This window comes from Nelumbo lutea, chromosome 3 (assembly GCF_056320005.1).
Source record: "Nelumbo lutea isolate HS-2025 chromosome 3, American lotus-T2T, whole genome shotgun sequence".
Taxonomy (NCBI): Eukaryota; Viridiplantae; Streptophyta; class Magnoliopsida; order Proteales; family Nelumbonaceae; genus Nelumbo; species Nelumbo lutea.
In genome coordinates, this window is record NC_142686.1 from 31,355,337 (window position 1) to 31,371,284 (window position 15,948).

Below are 15,948 nucleotides of genomic sequence, written 5' to 3' on the forward strand. Positions count from 1 at the left end.
GGGTTTGGGAAGGGGAAGGAGGGTGGTGGCTTTATTCCCTCCCACTAAAGTCCCGAAGGCAAATCCTTGGAAGAATATTTGGTTACAGGAAAAAGATTGTGTAGAGATGAGCCATAGAAACCCCTTTTGTAGGGTGACCCCTTCTTTATTCTTGCCAGCTGGGTATATGTACAAATGCAGCAGAGTTTCAGCAAACTGAATCATGTAATTTATGCTATATATATAGTACAACATAAGGTACATGTCATACGGAAAAATACGGACAGACCCAATGCAGATTTCTGAATAAACATTTGAAATGCCAAAAACCCCATTCTATACATCAATGTCCATCCATGAATTGGCATCAACTCTAAGCTTGCACCTATCTAACTGTACTTTGGGCTTAAAAATTCTGACCCTTGACTGAACCGTCTTTCTCCCTAAAAGTTATACCCAAATACTATATAGCATGTGCTCATACACTAGTATATGTAAAGTTGTTTTACTTACATATATAATTAAGCACCAATGTTCTATTAAATGGCATTGTTAGAAGGAAAGCAAATACATAGTGGGATGAAAGCTTGACGTGGTTCCCTTTCAAACACATGATCAATCTAGAGGATTTCCTACCAATTGATGGTTCTGATTCTGTTATATTCTTTGTGTAAATTTGGACCTAGTACAGTGTATTACTGATTCTAGATTCCAAGAAACAATAATTTGGGTTAATAATAAGCTTCAAGATTTGTGACTTAAAAAGTTTTTTGGTTTTAGATGGTTGTTATATCTTAATCAATTGTTACCAAATACTCAAAACACCTTCTGTCTCATTTTTGTTTCCCACTGCTCAAAGCTCAAAAGCAAAAGATTTTTTAAATAGAACCTTGATTTTACTTGAATTATTTGTTTCTTATATAGTTGTGAATCAGGTGATAAAATGGTGGTACAAATCACTAACTTTTGTCAAGTAGTAAGAAAGAATTGAGTAATTAGATTTATCCTACAAATATCATGTAACAGTGTAAAACTTGATTGATACGTTAATTCAGTTTATAACTGCATTAGAATTAATAAAGAAAAAAACTTTGATTTAGATGATAATCTTATGCTACTAAATGCAACGGAAAATCATAATGGGATAATTTCAATCCAAGTTTTCTTCGTGTTCTAAATGCCTCATAACTATTTAACAATTTATACTTAATGAGTCAATGAAATGAACCATTTAGGGTTTGCTATCAAACAAGAGATCCAAGTTTTTTTTTTTTTGGATTGAATATGCATGTATTTGGGTGCCATATCACAATTATTGAACATGAAATTATATATTTTTTTTCACACGCACATATCATATATATATATATATGCTAGGTTCCTTAAAATACTAATCTCATGTTGGATAAACCTATGAAACCGTCTATTCCGATTGCTATATGCATTACTTCATGTGTGCGTTTGAAGCTAGAAAGCAATTTCATTCCATCAAATAGAAGATACTAATCCTAGCTCGATAGCCAAATTAATATACTTGTAAAAAGCAAAACCCCCGAATCCCCGATCACTTTTGTGAGATCTCTACAAATACTATAAGAAAAATGGGATAAACCGGCGGTCACAAATCCGCCGGCCTAGTTACTCAACACCACCGGCCTAGCTAGGAGCCCAGTCCAATCATCCGAATGCTGGTGGTTCTATCGGAGCCGCCATGGATAGGCCCACGTGCAACACACATACACGTCTATAGAAAACACAATGTGAATTTATCACTCTCTGTTGAATCTTTCATAGTATCAGAGCCATTTGAAGCAGTGCATCTGATACGTATACCATGTCGTCCAACCTGGTTCAGATAATAGCAATAACCAGACTACAAGACTACAACAGTTCAGATAATAGGAGGATTCTTAATCTTCCTATCCTCATTATAATTAGATTGGATCTAATTATTTTCTATGAAAATTAGTAGTCTGTGAATGCTGAAGAAGGAGGCACTCATGACTCTATACATAGCAGAATACTTGCAAAATGTGAAGCACGTACGTGGCTAACAACTTAGTAACTGTTGGAGACACACACTCTCTCTCTCTCTGAAACAGACCACATTTTTACTTACATTAGTGGATTTGAATCCAAATATGAAGCAACGACAGAGTTTATCATGCTTCTTCATCCTCCTCCCAAGATGATGAATGGTATCTGGATTATATATGGAACAACAAATTACTTGACTGTGGATGTTGTGAATCTATCCATGCACTCAGAATATTCAAGCCTTCACTAGATTCGTATAAGCAAATATTGGCATAGGTTTGCCTATCAAATTAACATATTGGTCCTTCTTTTTTTCTCACTACTTCTCCTAGATTCTGATGCTTTCTATATTAAGGATTGGTGCATCAAGATGATTCTTCTTTAAAGGAGGAAAAAGGATATAATATATAAGCTTCTAATTGACTCAAGAAGATAAGAAAATCTTAGGTTGCGTTTGGGAATGATATGTAAATATGTAGAGTGTAAAACGGTTCATATAAATTGTAAAATTAGGTTAGTTTTGCACTGACAAATTTCTCTTCTTACCAAACAGACTTTTAGCTGTAATGGATGCAAATATGAATTCCAATAAAGCATATGCCTTTTTTTTTTTTTTATCAAAAACCCACTTGAATGCAAATTTACTTATTTTTTATTGATATACTTTTACATCTTGTTATTAATGTAAATATGCATTGATCTGTCATTTGTCAATGCATAAATGTAATGTTACCAAACACAGGCAAAAATGAACCAGAATACAAATTTACCCTGAACCAGGATTTACACTCCATTTGCATCATTTCCAAACACAATCTTAGTTCTTCATTTGCTATTAAAGTACCAACACTGATGTGTTTACATAAATGACTCAGCCATCTTACACCAAAAGTGTGGCTATGGAGCATTACATGTATTGGCACCAAAAAGGTTACATCATTTGAGGCAGGCGGCTAGAAAGAGACAAAAAAAAAAAAAAAAAACTAAAAGAAAGAGGGGACAGAGCTGACTCAAGAGAATTTGATGAAGAGCGTAGAAGCAAAGATGGGATTCAAGCATTTTCTATGGCTATTTCATTCATGTCTAGGGTTTCTTGTGAATCATCTCATATGCATGATTTTAAGGGCAAAATGGTTAGTACAGACTCTAGGAGGTTTACCCTCGGCCTGAACTGAAGTTTTGCCTTGGATGGTTGGACCAGCTTAGACCTATGCTTATTTTCGTAAAATTATTAAAATTTTATTTATGGGTATGAGGAGATGTCTCTTGAGGATTAAAGAATCGTCTCCCGAGAAAGGAATCTAGGACAAAATAAGTTGAATTTGAGGAACTTTAAAACCCACATTAAATTCTTTCGCCTAAAACTGTTGGAAAAGCATTATATATATGCTTTGACCGACTGTGAAATGACTAGTTATCCACTATTGTCTATAAAAGCCAATTCAACACAAAGAAAAACTCTCTTCTTACGACGTCAAACTTTGAAATTCCAAACTGAAGAAGAAAGTTTTTGAGCCTATAATCTACAAGTTGGTGTTAAATTCTTTTTGCTCAAGTTCAATTATCTGAGCTGAGTAGAATTGTGCTGTAATTGGGCTATCTGATTCAAGAGGGGATCTAAGTCTCATATGGTTGTTCTCATATTTTCAAATCAGTGGTATAGGGTATGGTTTTCAAAATCAGACTGGACTAGACGGTTGGATTGGAAAAACCGGGAATCGGTCACCTGACCAGTTTCATTTTTTTCCAAACTCATTTTTTCCCTCAAAACCGTTGGTTTTGATCAATAAACCGCTGAATTGGACAGTTTATTGTTCGAACAGTTTTGACCATTTTTCAAAATTTTCAAATTTTTTAATTTTGTCAGAATGAATCGACCGTACAAATTGAACGACCGGACTGTTTGAACCAATAACCAGACCCCTGATCGATTTGATCATCGATTTGGTTTTGAAAACCAGTAACTATGAAACTGGTTGGATATGGAAAACTCTCAAGGAGGTTCCTTGGGGAGAAAACGTAAGTCAAGTTGACCGAACCTTCATAAATCTTGCGTGCGTGCCATGTTTCTTAGACTGATTTATTCCTAATACTTTTACTATATATATCCAAGCACCATCCATTTCACACTACGGAAATATTAAGTCCATCTTTGACATTCTTGAAAGATTTTAATAGACTTTTAATTAAAAAAAAACTAAAGAATCTTAAATAACCAAAATCACACCCATGGTGGTGCACAAAACTTGAATTATGTAACAAAATTGCACACCAGCTGTGCACATTTAATTTAATGTAGCAGATCCTCAAGAAATTAATCCCAACTACAATCTCACAATTGTTTTGGCCTCCAAGACTGATCCACACGAAGCAATCCAACAACAATCAAATTTCTCAATTCTTTATGTAAATCATGATCTAAGAAAAGAGGAGAGGGAGAAAAAGGGTTAGGCGGCTCCAAGACTGTGCTAACAATCTTTTGGTAAGTAAAGTTTTACATAAATAGTGTATTTTGTAACCCTAGTGATGCCTATTTTATAGCTTATATAGTTTTCACTCCTTTTTCTAATTAGGAATTGATTTATCCAATAAATCCTCCTAATTACAATTAGGTCCCTTTACTAAGACTCTTCTAAGTGAGAACACCCCCTCCATACTTTGTCTATGCTTTGCCCCTTGATGTGTGTGATCTTTTAGGTTTAATACTATTAGGTAGTGGCAAATGTTGTCAACTCCTTCAGCATCCCAGGTAGAACTCTTTTTGATTAAAATGAATTAGAATTCTTTTAATTCTCCCTTGAATGTGAATAATCAACCATAACTCACAAGGGTTCCATTAACTGTTAGCAATTTGAACATTTCCATCTCCGGTTACCATATAGTTGAATCCTTCTATCATACAATGTCTCAAGAGAGCAAAGTGTCATGGTGAATAAGTCAAACCCTATTGACTTAGTCATATGATCCATTGAATTGATTATGACTCATATGGTGACACTTGAAACTCTTTCCATATACTATTCTGTATTGGCCAAGGGATTCCTGAGTCTTAACTTTAGTTGTATAAGACGTTTTCTCATAGAGTGATAGATTCCATGTTGTGCATTCGCATACCTCCATGTATAAGATACTATGGCTAATACGTGCATGCTTAAATCCCTTATTTAGGGCATAATTATTTGTACCATCAAACTATAATGCCCCATATACAAGATATCTATGATGCCTTAGGTTTAAGGATTATCTGTATAACTAGGATGATAGAAACAATTATTGACCAGTAACTCTATGTAATTGTTCTATTGTGGGTCATGTTCAGTAAACCTGTTTTCTAATAGACACTCAAATATTTTCTTTAGTGTCTTTAGTGACTTAAGATTCATCACCTCATAAGGCAAGAATTGTACATACTAGTCTATCTGAACTATCAAAGTCCTCTTAATGGTCCTATAACTAGGAACCATTTTAGGATTTTAGCGTTAATGGAAATATATCTCAAAATTTTTAACTTACTCTTTTTTTGGATAACTTAATGGGTAATATTATAATGACGCTATAGAAATAAAGTTATTTTACATCTGGTATCCAAGACGAATAGCTATCAAAAGAAAATAAGTTATGCTTACTAACTTAGTAATATGTTTATTTAAATAAACTAAGGGTTGTTCATATGAAACTAAAAGTTGCAAAGATGAATGGTAAAAGTGCCCTTTTATTGATAAATGTAAATAGTACAAAATTGCTCCTCTACAATGTCATACAATTGGTTTTATGGTATATGATTAACAATTCTCATAGGTTATAGTTTGATAGATCCTCATTTAATCATATATTGTTTACATATTGTAGGTACATGTTGATTAACTGTGGTAGCACAAAAGGTGCTAAAACGGTGCCATAGGGATATCCATGACGAGTTCATAACTCAGTACACATTTGTGATGAACTCCGAGCCTACACGGACTTGCAATGATTTCAAAGTCATTGCAGACTTGCAATAAACCCAAAGCCATAGATAAACTCGAAGTCGTCAAGGACCTACTATGAAAACAAAACCATCGCGAGGCTACGATATGCTCAAAGACATCGCAAATTAAACCTGTGATGAGCTTATAGCCATCTTAGATCATCGACAAAAGAAGAAACATGATGACTAGTCAATGTCACTTGTGACAAAATGACCAGTAGGACTAAGAAAGACACATAATTGACATCATCTGTGCCACATCAGTGTAGGAGACCCGCAAAGGAAATAGCACACATGTATTATGAGAATCCTCAAATGAAAGGAAACCTAGCCCTGAATAGGTTTCATGAGACACGTGGCGAAACCATAATAGTGCTCCCTTAATAGATGACGTAAAGATTCTCTTTCCTAATAGGAAATGTCTCATTTTAGATTATTCTCCTTATAGCCTTGGGATCCTCTCTATATAAAGGGGCATAACTCTTCTCCACGTAAAAAAATAAAGATCATATATATATATATATATATATATATATATATAACTGGCCAGTTCAGTTAACTACCGAATTTTTATATTGGTTAGCCGAAATCGAATTGAGACCTTCAGTTTTTCGAAAACATTGAACTGAAACTGAACCGATTGGTTCAGTTAACCAGAGTTTTCGGTTTAGTCTCGTCAATTCAATTCCGTTTTTCGGTTTTTCTTAATCACCCCTAGCTCTTTGTACATCTCTCAACATGTGGTGTTTGATGACTCCATGTTTCCCTTTGCAATGACCCCACCAGCCTCTCATGCTCCTCTCGCTTCCTAATATATTTTGTTAGATGAGCCTTCCATCTTTGTTCTTTAACAAGTTGCTTCCACAATTATGACACCTTTGTTAGTAGCTAATTTCTCCTCTTCAATGCTAACTAGTGGATATAGAGCAAGTTTGCCATCAACATGCTTATTTTTATTGAATAATGTATCTAATTCTAGTTTGCCGACGTACAATTACGACACCTTCATCATTAGCTAATTCCTCCTCTACAAGTTCACCATCAACATGTCCATTTCCCTTGAATATTATTCATAAAATTTCAAAAACCGAGTTGAAAATGCGATTAACCAAACAGATTGATTTGGTATTTGTCTTTTAAACTTAAAGGCATACAAAGCACCATTAATTATTAACTGGTTTAGTAATAATAGATGAGAGAATTTGGACATCAATGATATAAAGGTATGAGAACAGGATGCCCCTGAATCATGGTATTCATTAAGGCATTGTACTCCACTGTAGAAATACATTGATAGATCAGCTCACACCAATGGTAAAAAAAGTCCATCTCTCTCATAGTGGCGAGTAAAAAATCCCATTTAAGGCGATCATATCAACAACCTCCAAGAGCATGGTATCATTGCCAATCGCAGTTTCTTATTGATTTGATCTTCACTACATTAAGGTAAACTCATCTTTTCATTAGACACTCATCATCTAATGCTTCTATTTTCATCCTCATCCATGTGGATGATATCATCATAGTAGGGCATTAGGGTCCTCTCCTTCACTACTTTCCTTTCCCATTTCTCTTAATGACAAGAATTTACAATTAAGGGTCTTGGTTCCTTACGTTATTTTTGGTAAAAACCACTCACTCCTTTGAGGTGTTTTGGGTATATTGCAAAGCGTTCCCCCAACACCCCATGTGCATAAGCGATTGTAAGGTAGAAAAGTTTGAATTTAATTAACCATGCCGCTTATATCGACTCTTCCTAAAGAAAGAGGAATTCAACACCATACCCCCAAACACCTTCCCTAATCATCGGTTCATCCATCTAGTCCGGTCCAAGTAAGAACACTGGTAGGATGCAGTTGTAACTTGTAGGTTGTACCATAAAGTAAAAGTAAAAAAAAAAGAAAAAACTTGTACAGCTGGCAACATTTCTCATTCATTCTTATTGCTATTAGAAAGCTTGGCAACTGAAGAGATGATGATGCTTTGCGCACGTGGCATACCCTAGACCACCACGTCAGCTTCCGTGTCTAATATACCCCCGTCACCAAGGAGACGACCTGCCGACCTGATTGACAATCATCTTTATTACTTTTTTTTTGTTATTAGCTTATTAAACTATATCATATTATAGAATAAACTTGCACCAGCAGGTCCAGCATCATTGCAGTTTGACCTGAATCTGTTGCCAAACACTCATTTTCCTTTTGTGGCGCGTGGAGAACCAGTGCTGACTGCTGACCTACAACCGGCTGCTGATTGGGTATCACCGGTCACCAACCGGATCGAGACAGACCGACCGACCGTTAATCGCAATCCGATCGTTCCAAAGACCGTTTGGGAATTGGGAGGGCTGAACTGAGATTCAGCCACGCTGGTTGATTTGCCTTGAAGCTCTCAGGATAGATAATTTATTCCAAGAGGCCGAAGCGGACAGCCCTTCAAATGAATGACTGACAGTCAATTTGGGCTCTCCAAAAAGCCCGAAGCCGTGTGGAGCCTACCTCGGAAAGCCAGAAGCCTCTGCGCCGTGCATTGAGAACATCCAATGATTCCAATACACGGCGGAGATGTGCTGTGGGACATTGGGGGGCGTCCCACAACTGAACTCGAAATGGTAAGGGTAAGGCGGGGGAGTTAAGCTCTCGGAACTCGGAAGATCAAAATTGAATTACCAAAAATGCCCTATATAACAAAAGAATCTTCCTTTCTGGTTCGACGTTCGATCCACTCCACACTGTTCCTGAGAATAATGAACGCGTCCATTTAAGACCTGGTGCGTGCCTGATAAGCCATTCTCTTCCTACTCTCTCTTCTTCTCTGAAAACCCTAGATCGTCCAGGAGCTCCTTGTTCTACATTTGAATTCTACTATTTTAATATCTTAATCGACATTATAATCGGTTCAGATCTGGTGAACCGACGCTCTCTTTTGCTTCTGCATTTTGGTTCTTTAACGGAGAAATCTCCGAATTCCTGCTTGTTTCTTACTGGATCCTCGGCCGTGTCTCGGCTCTAAACTTGTATTAGTTGTTGATTTTTAATGTGGATCAGTTAAAGAAAGAGCTGGATATTTCGGATTATCTTGAGTTTAATTTTAATTATTGCAGTTCTAATTTAATTTAAGGAATTTATTGCGGTGATCGGAGACTATAATTGCTTAAAGAGGTGTAGATTGTACTTGTAGTGTACTGTGTGTCGAAGGTGTTGTTCTACTTGGTTGCTTGAAGATTTAGTTGTGTTATTTGGATATAATTCGAGGGAGGCTCTGTTTTGCGGATAGTTTGGTTATTGTTGATTTGTATACGGACTTTGTTTTAGTGTTGATTTCGGTAACCGTCGAATACTATATTGGTTTTTGAGCTGATTGTGCACGGAGGTGGTTTAGATCTAAAAATTGAGCTGACTGAGTGCGTTTTGATGGGATCAAGGTAGTTGTATTTCATGGCAATGCCATCGGGAAATGTGGTGATCTCAGATAAAATGCAGTTTCCTAGTGGCGGGGGTGGTGGCGGCGGCGGCGGCGAGGTCCATCACCGACAGTGGTTCCCCGACGAACGTGATGGGTTTATCTCTTGGTTGAGAGGGGAATTTGCGGCGGCGAATGCCATTATTGATTCGCTTTGCCATCATCTGAGGTCTATTGGCGAGCCTGGAGAGTATGATGTTGTTATTGGTTGCATCCAGCAGCGACGATGCAATTGGAATCCTGTGCTTCATATGCAACAGTACTTCTCGGTCGCGGAAGTCATGTTTCAATTGCAACAGGCGGCATGGAGGAGGCAGCAGAGACATTTCGATCAAATGAAGATCACGGAGAAGGATTTCAAGAAGAACGGTCCACAGGGTGTTGGATCCAGACCGGGGCATAGGGCTGAAAATGTAAAGGAGAGTCATAAGGTGAATTCTGAAACCCATCACCATGATGCGAACACTTCTGCTCGGTCGGTCAATACGGAGCCAGATAAACCAGAAGAACCAGAAAAAGGCGAAGTATCAAAACAGAGGGCCAACGTCGAAAGATCGAATAATAAAAGTTCTGCACTTGGTGAGGAGAAAGAAGGTAACAGTTGCTTGCATGATCTGTTGTTTACGTGAGTAGAATATATCCTGAAAATAAATGGATCTTCTGTTGTACACTTATATTAGGTAATTTAGTTTGTAGTACTCAAATTAGGGAGGCTGTTTAATTATGAGTACTAACCCTTCATCATTGTAGACATTAATTCTACATATTCATGTCCTGCATGAAGGAGTTACCTTAAGAGCCTGATTTGCAGAATTGAAAGATGGAAAGGGTGCTTAGTTTGTATATGATTTCTTACATTAAGGGGATGATCTGCTGAATTTTGAAATTTATTAAACACCAATAAATTTATGATAATTAAATGAGAGTAAACATCTTGCTAAATACAGTAAGATCATCTGAAGCCTAAGTATAAAAAAAAAAACGTCCAGCTACTATAATAGGTAAGAGTTTATTAAATGTGAGGTTAAATGAGGTTGAGACATTAGTCAAGCAAATCTCTGAAGATGCCAAAGCCTGAAATCTGCAATATGTGCATTAAGCCATGCCCACGGGGGTTTCAGCTTGTAGATTTTTTCTAGCTCCCCTCTCTAGTAAAGGATATGTCATACAGGAGCCGAAGAGTCAAAATTGGATTTCTTTTTGACTTTTTTATGTATTTCTGCATTTTTGGGAAGTAGGGGTATTTTGGTCATTTTAACATGTATCTGGCGTCCAGCTTATTAATATTGTCTAGTCATTGTTTAGTTATGTTTAAAGTTTCAGAGTTATTATTATTATTTTTTTGACTAGGATAGTAATTTAATCTTCTATTTTTTGAAGTTTCTAGTTTTGAGTCATCTACAGTCTATAATATATATGGTGGACGTTTTACACAAGGAGGAATGAAATTTATTTGAGTTCCTACAACTTATGCAACTTAAGGTCCCATGGTCTAGAGTGATTCTAGGAACCCTAGGAGTGATTCCCAGACTCATCTTCTTTCTTTCTTAATCCTTCAAAAAGCCCATTACCTTCTTCACAGCCATAAGTTTCTCAGCAAAAGCCATTCACCTTTGTCCTACATCAGTTAAGGGTGCTCAAGAAAAACCAGAAAACCTAGAAGAAAAACTGGTGGTTAAATTATATATTATATTTATAATTATCAATTTATAATATATAATATATTAATAGTATTTATATTAAGGGTAAAATATAAAAATCTCCCCTGTAGTTTTGAAAAATCCTGCAGTTACCTCCCTTCCATCATTGTCCCAGCCAGAAAACGTTGGTCTAATGCATTATTTTATTCGAAAATACCCATTTTACCCTTATGTCTATCAATTCAGATGGAGATTTACTAAAATACTCCCAAAAAACTTTTAATTTTTAACTAAAAAAATTCCTAGGTCAGATTAAAAAGAGTTAAGTAATTTTGTTTTGTAAACTCATTATAATTGAGTGAAGTCTAAAAGGGCAGATCTGGCCTTTTGATCATATTGAAAGATGCCCTAACAAGTAGTAAGGGCAATTTTGTAACTTCCAAATCTCTTTTGTTGAGATAATAATGTTTATTTTTGGTAATGAAACTGAGACAATAATGGAAGGCAGGTAACTGCACTTTTTTTTAACTACAGGGGAGGTTTTTGTTAAAATGAAACCTCAGGGAGGTCTTTATATTTTATCCTTATATTAATATAAAAAGCTGAAAAACCGAACCGGTCAACTGGCTAACTGGTTGATTGGTTAACCGACTGGTTTGGTTTGATTGGTTAACCTCAAATATTCCTATGGGCATGGAATCAATGGCATTCAATTTTCTGAACCCTATCAAGAGTCTTTGGTTGAGTTGTTTGAGAAGATTATGGAAGAATCCAGATCTGATAATGTCTACATGGGAAATGTTTTCAACAACACAAGGAAGGGAATACCAGATTTTAAGGGAGATTACCACCAACAAATCTTCTTTTATTGGTTAGTTGCATTGGAGAATATTTTGATCAATATGATATGCCTAATGATCAAAGAGTTAGAATTGCACTTAGTAAATTGGTGGATAATGTGAAATTCTGGTGGAGAAACATGGAAGATTGTTTCAGATGCACAGGTTAGCAACATATTATTACATGGGAAGAGATGAAAAGGAAGTTATTGGAAAAATGTATACGTATTGTTTTCCAAACTGATCTAAGGGGTGCTCTCTTTTAAACAAGAACACTTGTCTGTAATTTATGAAAAAAAAAAAGAACACTTGTCTGTAAAGGAGTTCATGGAAATATTAGAAGAGTTAACCGTTTGAAGTATATAGTCAAAGATGTCAGGTAGAGGTTGATTTGTTTTAAGAATGGTCTAAGGACAGACATTAAAAGGGAATTAGAACTATATATATATATAAAGATGCTTTTCAACTAGCCATTGAGGTGGAAAGGGATTCGAAGCACTCTTTTTTTTTGGTAGCTGATGATTTTGAGATTTTGGATGGATTCCTTATATTTTTATCATGCATACACTGATTTTAAAGATAGGAATGAAGCCAAGGAACCAAAACTTCATTCTAGAGAAACTTTAGATGTTGGAATTCGAGATGATGATCTATTTAGTATTGAAATCTCTGAAGAAGAATGTTCCAACACTCATGATCAGCTTGAGCTTCATGTTCAAGATGTAGTGATTGTGGTTGAGCAACTTGAAGAATTTAAGGTACAAGATGTTGATGCGTTGGTTGTAATGGAAGAATCTCCTACTGAAGATGTTTGTATTGGAGCTGAAAATAAGAGTTTAGGTATTCAACTTGAGGATTCTAACTTACAACCAATTGAAACCATTAAGGAACATATCATAGCTTAATTGGATATGGTAGAAGAGATTTGTGAAGAAGCAGACAATGAATTTTCTATAGAAATTCAATCTATTCAAAAGTTGCAAGTTGAGTTTATAGAAGGAATTTCACCAATTACAATGATGAAATCAATCTTGGAGTTCATTGGAAAAATGAAGTCGATTCAACACATTGAGATGGTGATTGCTATGCTAGAGATTGAAGGTGATTTTTCATATATTGCAATTGGAATATCAGATATGAAGGTTTATGTTGAGGAGGGCATAGGAAATTCAACAAAGGGTTGGCTGATTGATGAAATGGGAGTAAGAAAAGTTGAAGGTATTGATGACTTAGCTAAGGAAGTTATAGAAGAAGATGTTTCATATATGCATTGCTTTTAAGGTCCTTTTCTTGGTCATGTTCATGAGGCACATTCTAAAGTCCAAGTGTGTTACCATTTTTTCATCTTTTTTTTTTTTGAACCAGGGGAGAAGGAGCTAAAGAGTCAAAGTTAGAATGCTCTGATTTTTTATGTATTTCTGTATTTTTGGACAGTTGGGGTATTTGGTTATTTTAACATGTGTCAGTGGGGTCTGGCTTATTAGTTTGATTTTTCTAGTCATAGTTTAGTTATGTTTAAAATTTCAGAGTTATTAATTAAGTAGCTAACAAGTCATTAATTCTTTGAATTGACTAGGATAGTGGTAATTTAATAAGCTTCTATTTTTGAACTTTCTAGTTTTGATTCATCTATGGTCTATGCATATGTTTGGACATTTTACACAAGGAGTGAAGTTTATTTAAGTTCCTACAACTTATGCTACCTATGGTGAGTGATTCCCATGCCTAGAGTGATTACTAGGCTTCTTTTCTTTCTTCTTTCTTTCTTAATCTTCAAGAAGCCATTACAGTTTGCAACAGCCATAAGTTTGTTATCAAAAGCCTTCATTCATGTCCGGCCAATGTTTTAAAACACAGAGGTGTGACATGAGGCGTTCCACTACCTGGAGGCATCAGGAAGAGGTGTAAACCTCCCGAGCACAAGGAGGCATAAACCTCCTAAAGAGGAGGAAGAGGAAGAGGATCTCTTCTTTTTGTTTCAATTTTATGAAAAATGTTTTATTATTTAGAAGAATGAAGATGCGTAAGCCTCTCAAACTTTCTTTTTCCCTTTTTTTCTTCTCTTCTCTTTCCTTTTCTTTCACTCCCTTTCATTTCCTTTCATTTTTTTTACTTTTCTTTCTTTTCATATGAGGCCTGAGGTGTACACCTCAGAGGAATCAACACCTCTGGTATGTGCCTCAGGGAATTTTTACTTTACTTTTCTTTTCATATGTCTGTATCTTCAACATGCATGAATTCTCTCTTACAAATTAATAGCTTAGATTCTGTAAAATTTTTATATTGTCATCATTAACTCTGGTTCAACTCAAAGTTAATCAAACTACTCAAAATGACTAACAGTAAGTGATATTTTTATGAGTGGGGATGATGTATTACAGTTGAGAAATTTTATCTATATAAACACTGATTGATTTATTTGGCACAGGACTAAAAAATATGGAAAGATCTCATGCAGATAGCAGCCTAAAAGGTTCAGAAAATGCAGTAGCAATTGAGTGTGACAATCCAGAACTTGAGGCAATGGATGATGGATGCAGCTCGAAAGGTAAGCTTACCTAAATTTTCTGAAGGTTTCTGAACCAGGCTGAGATTTTGCTTTTTGATTGGTAACAGTTGACTTTATTGAGTATGAACAAAGAAAGAATACATTATGTGCTTTAGTGTGCCTATGTCATGGCCTGATCATGCTCTTGGCTGAGTCATGTGGCACTCTTGTCCTACAAGAATAGTCAGCCTAAACTCTCCCAGGAAGATCTTTGCTAGTTAAGCTCATATGCTGAGAAACTTAAGGCACAGAAGATCAGACTTAGTGATACTAGGAAAGCAAACTTGTATTTCACTTAATAAAGGCTTACAAGGACTTAGAGCTTGATAACTCAGATGGTTACAAATGGGGGAGGTGATGACCCTTATTAATAGGGTAGTCCACCTACTTGCAAGAATTTTCTAGAACTCTATGCTACCATGTCCTTAAAAGGAAGATTCTAGACCTTATCTAGAGACAACCATCTCAACACACTTTTATACACTTTGTGCATAAGATATACATATGGAACAATCTAGAGAATGCCTAGACTGTTCCAGGCAACTTTAGCGCATTAAGGCTCCACATGATGCAGGGCTCACCCAAACACTGGCTATTTAGGTGGCTGAAATGGGCCCTTGGCAAGCTACAAACACCCCCACAAAGCCCTCAGCTTGCTAGTCTGAAACTTAACCTTGATTTGTCTTGTCCAAAAGCTGAAGTAAAGAGAAGAGAGAAGGGAGAAAGAGAGAGGAAAAAAGAGAGATATGAGAGCAAGAAGTGTTGCTGGTGGCGCCAGCTTTTTGGTATTTATATTAGGACGGCAAATACATAACATAAAGAGGGAAATTGCAATAGTACCCCTGTGACACTAGCAGAAAAAAAAAAAAAACAAAGAAAGCAACTTATAAACAGCCTTTTAACACTCCCCCTCAAGTTGGGACATAGATGTTAATCATGCCCAATTTGTCACATAGATCATTGTGCCGCAAATGATGTAACCCTTTTGTGAAGATGTCTGCAAGTTGATCTTCGGGCCTGACATAGGAGGTGCAGACTTCCCCTTTGACAACTTTTTCTTTGATAAAATGTTTGTCTACCTCAATGTACTTGGTTCTATCATGCAGCACTGGGTTAGCAGCAATGTTTATGGCTGCCTTGTTGTTACAATATAAAGTCATAGGTCCATCAACTGTCCTAGCTCACTCAATAGATTTTTTAGCCACATTATTTCAACCACTCCATGAGATATTGCTCTATATTCAGCTTTAGCACTAGATCTAGCCACCACGTTTTGCTTTTTGCTTCTCCAAGTGACTAGGTTTCCTCCCACAAAGTTACAGTAGCTGCTAGTAGACTTCCTATCATCCAGTGATCCTACCTAATCTGCATCAGTATACACTTCAACCTTCAAATGCTCGTGCTTTTGGAACAACATACCTGCACCTAGGAATTTCTTAAGATATCTGAGAATACTTTCAGCTGCTTCAAGGT

General features: G+C 36.2%; 1 protein-coding gene across 1 annotated transcript in view; it reads left to right on the top strand.

The window, feature by feature from the left end:
* Positions 1 to 8,546: 8,546 nt before the first annotated feature.
* LOC148864017 (RNA demethylase ALKBH10B-like) overlaps positions 8,547 to 15,948 on the top strand; it is a 30,493-nt gene continuing 23,091 nt past the window's right edge. The window contains exons 1-3 of the mRNA XM_088979525.1: positions 8,547 to 8,756; positions 9,411 to 10,042; positions 14,356 to 14,475. Coding sequence (XP_088835651.1) covers positions 9,424 to 10,042; positions 14,356 to 14,475 — 739 coding nt within the window. The 5' untranslated portion in view covers positions 8,547 to 8,756; positions 9,411 to 9,423. The remainder of the gene's footprint in view (positions 8,757 to 9,410; positions 10,043 to 14,355; positions 14,476 to 15,948) is intronic.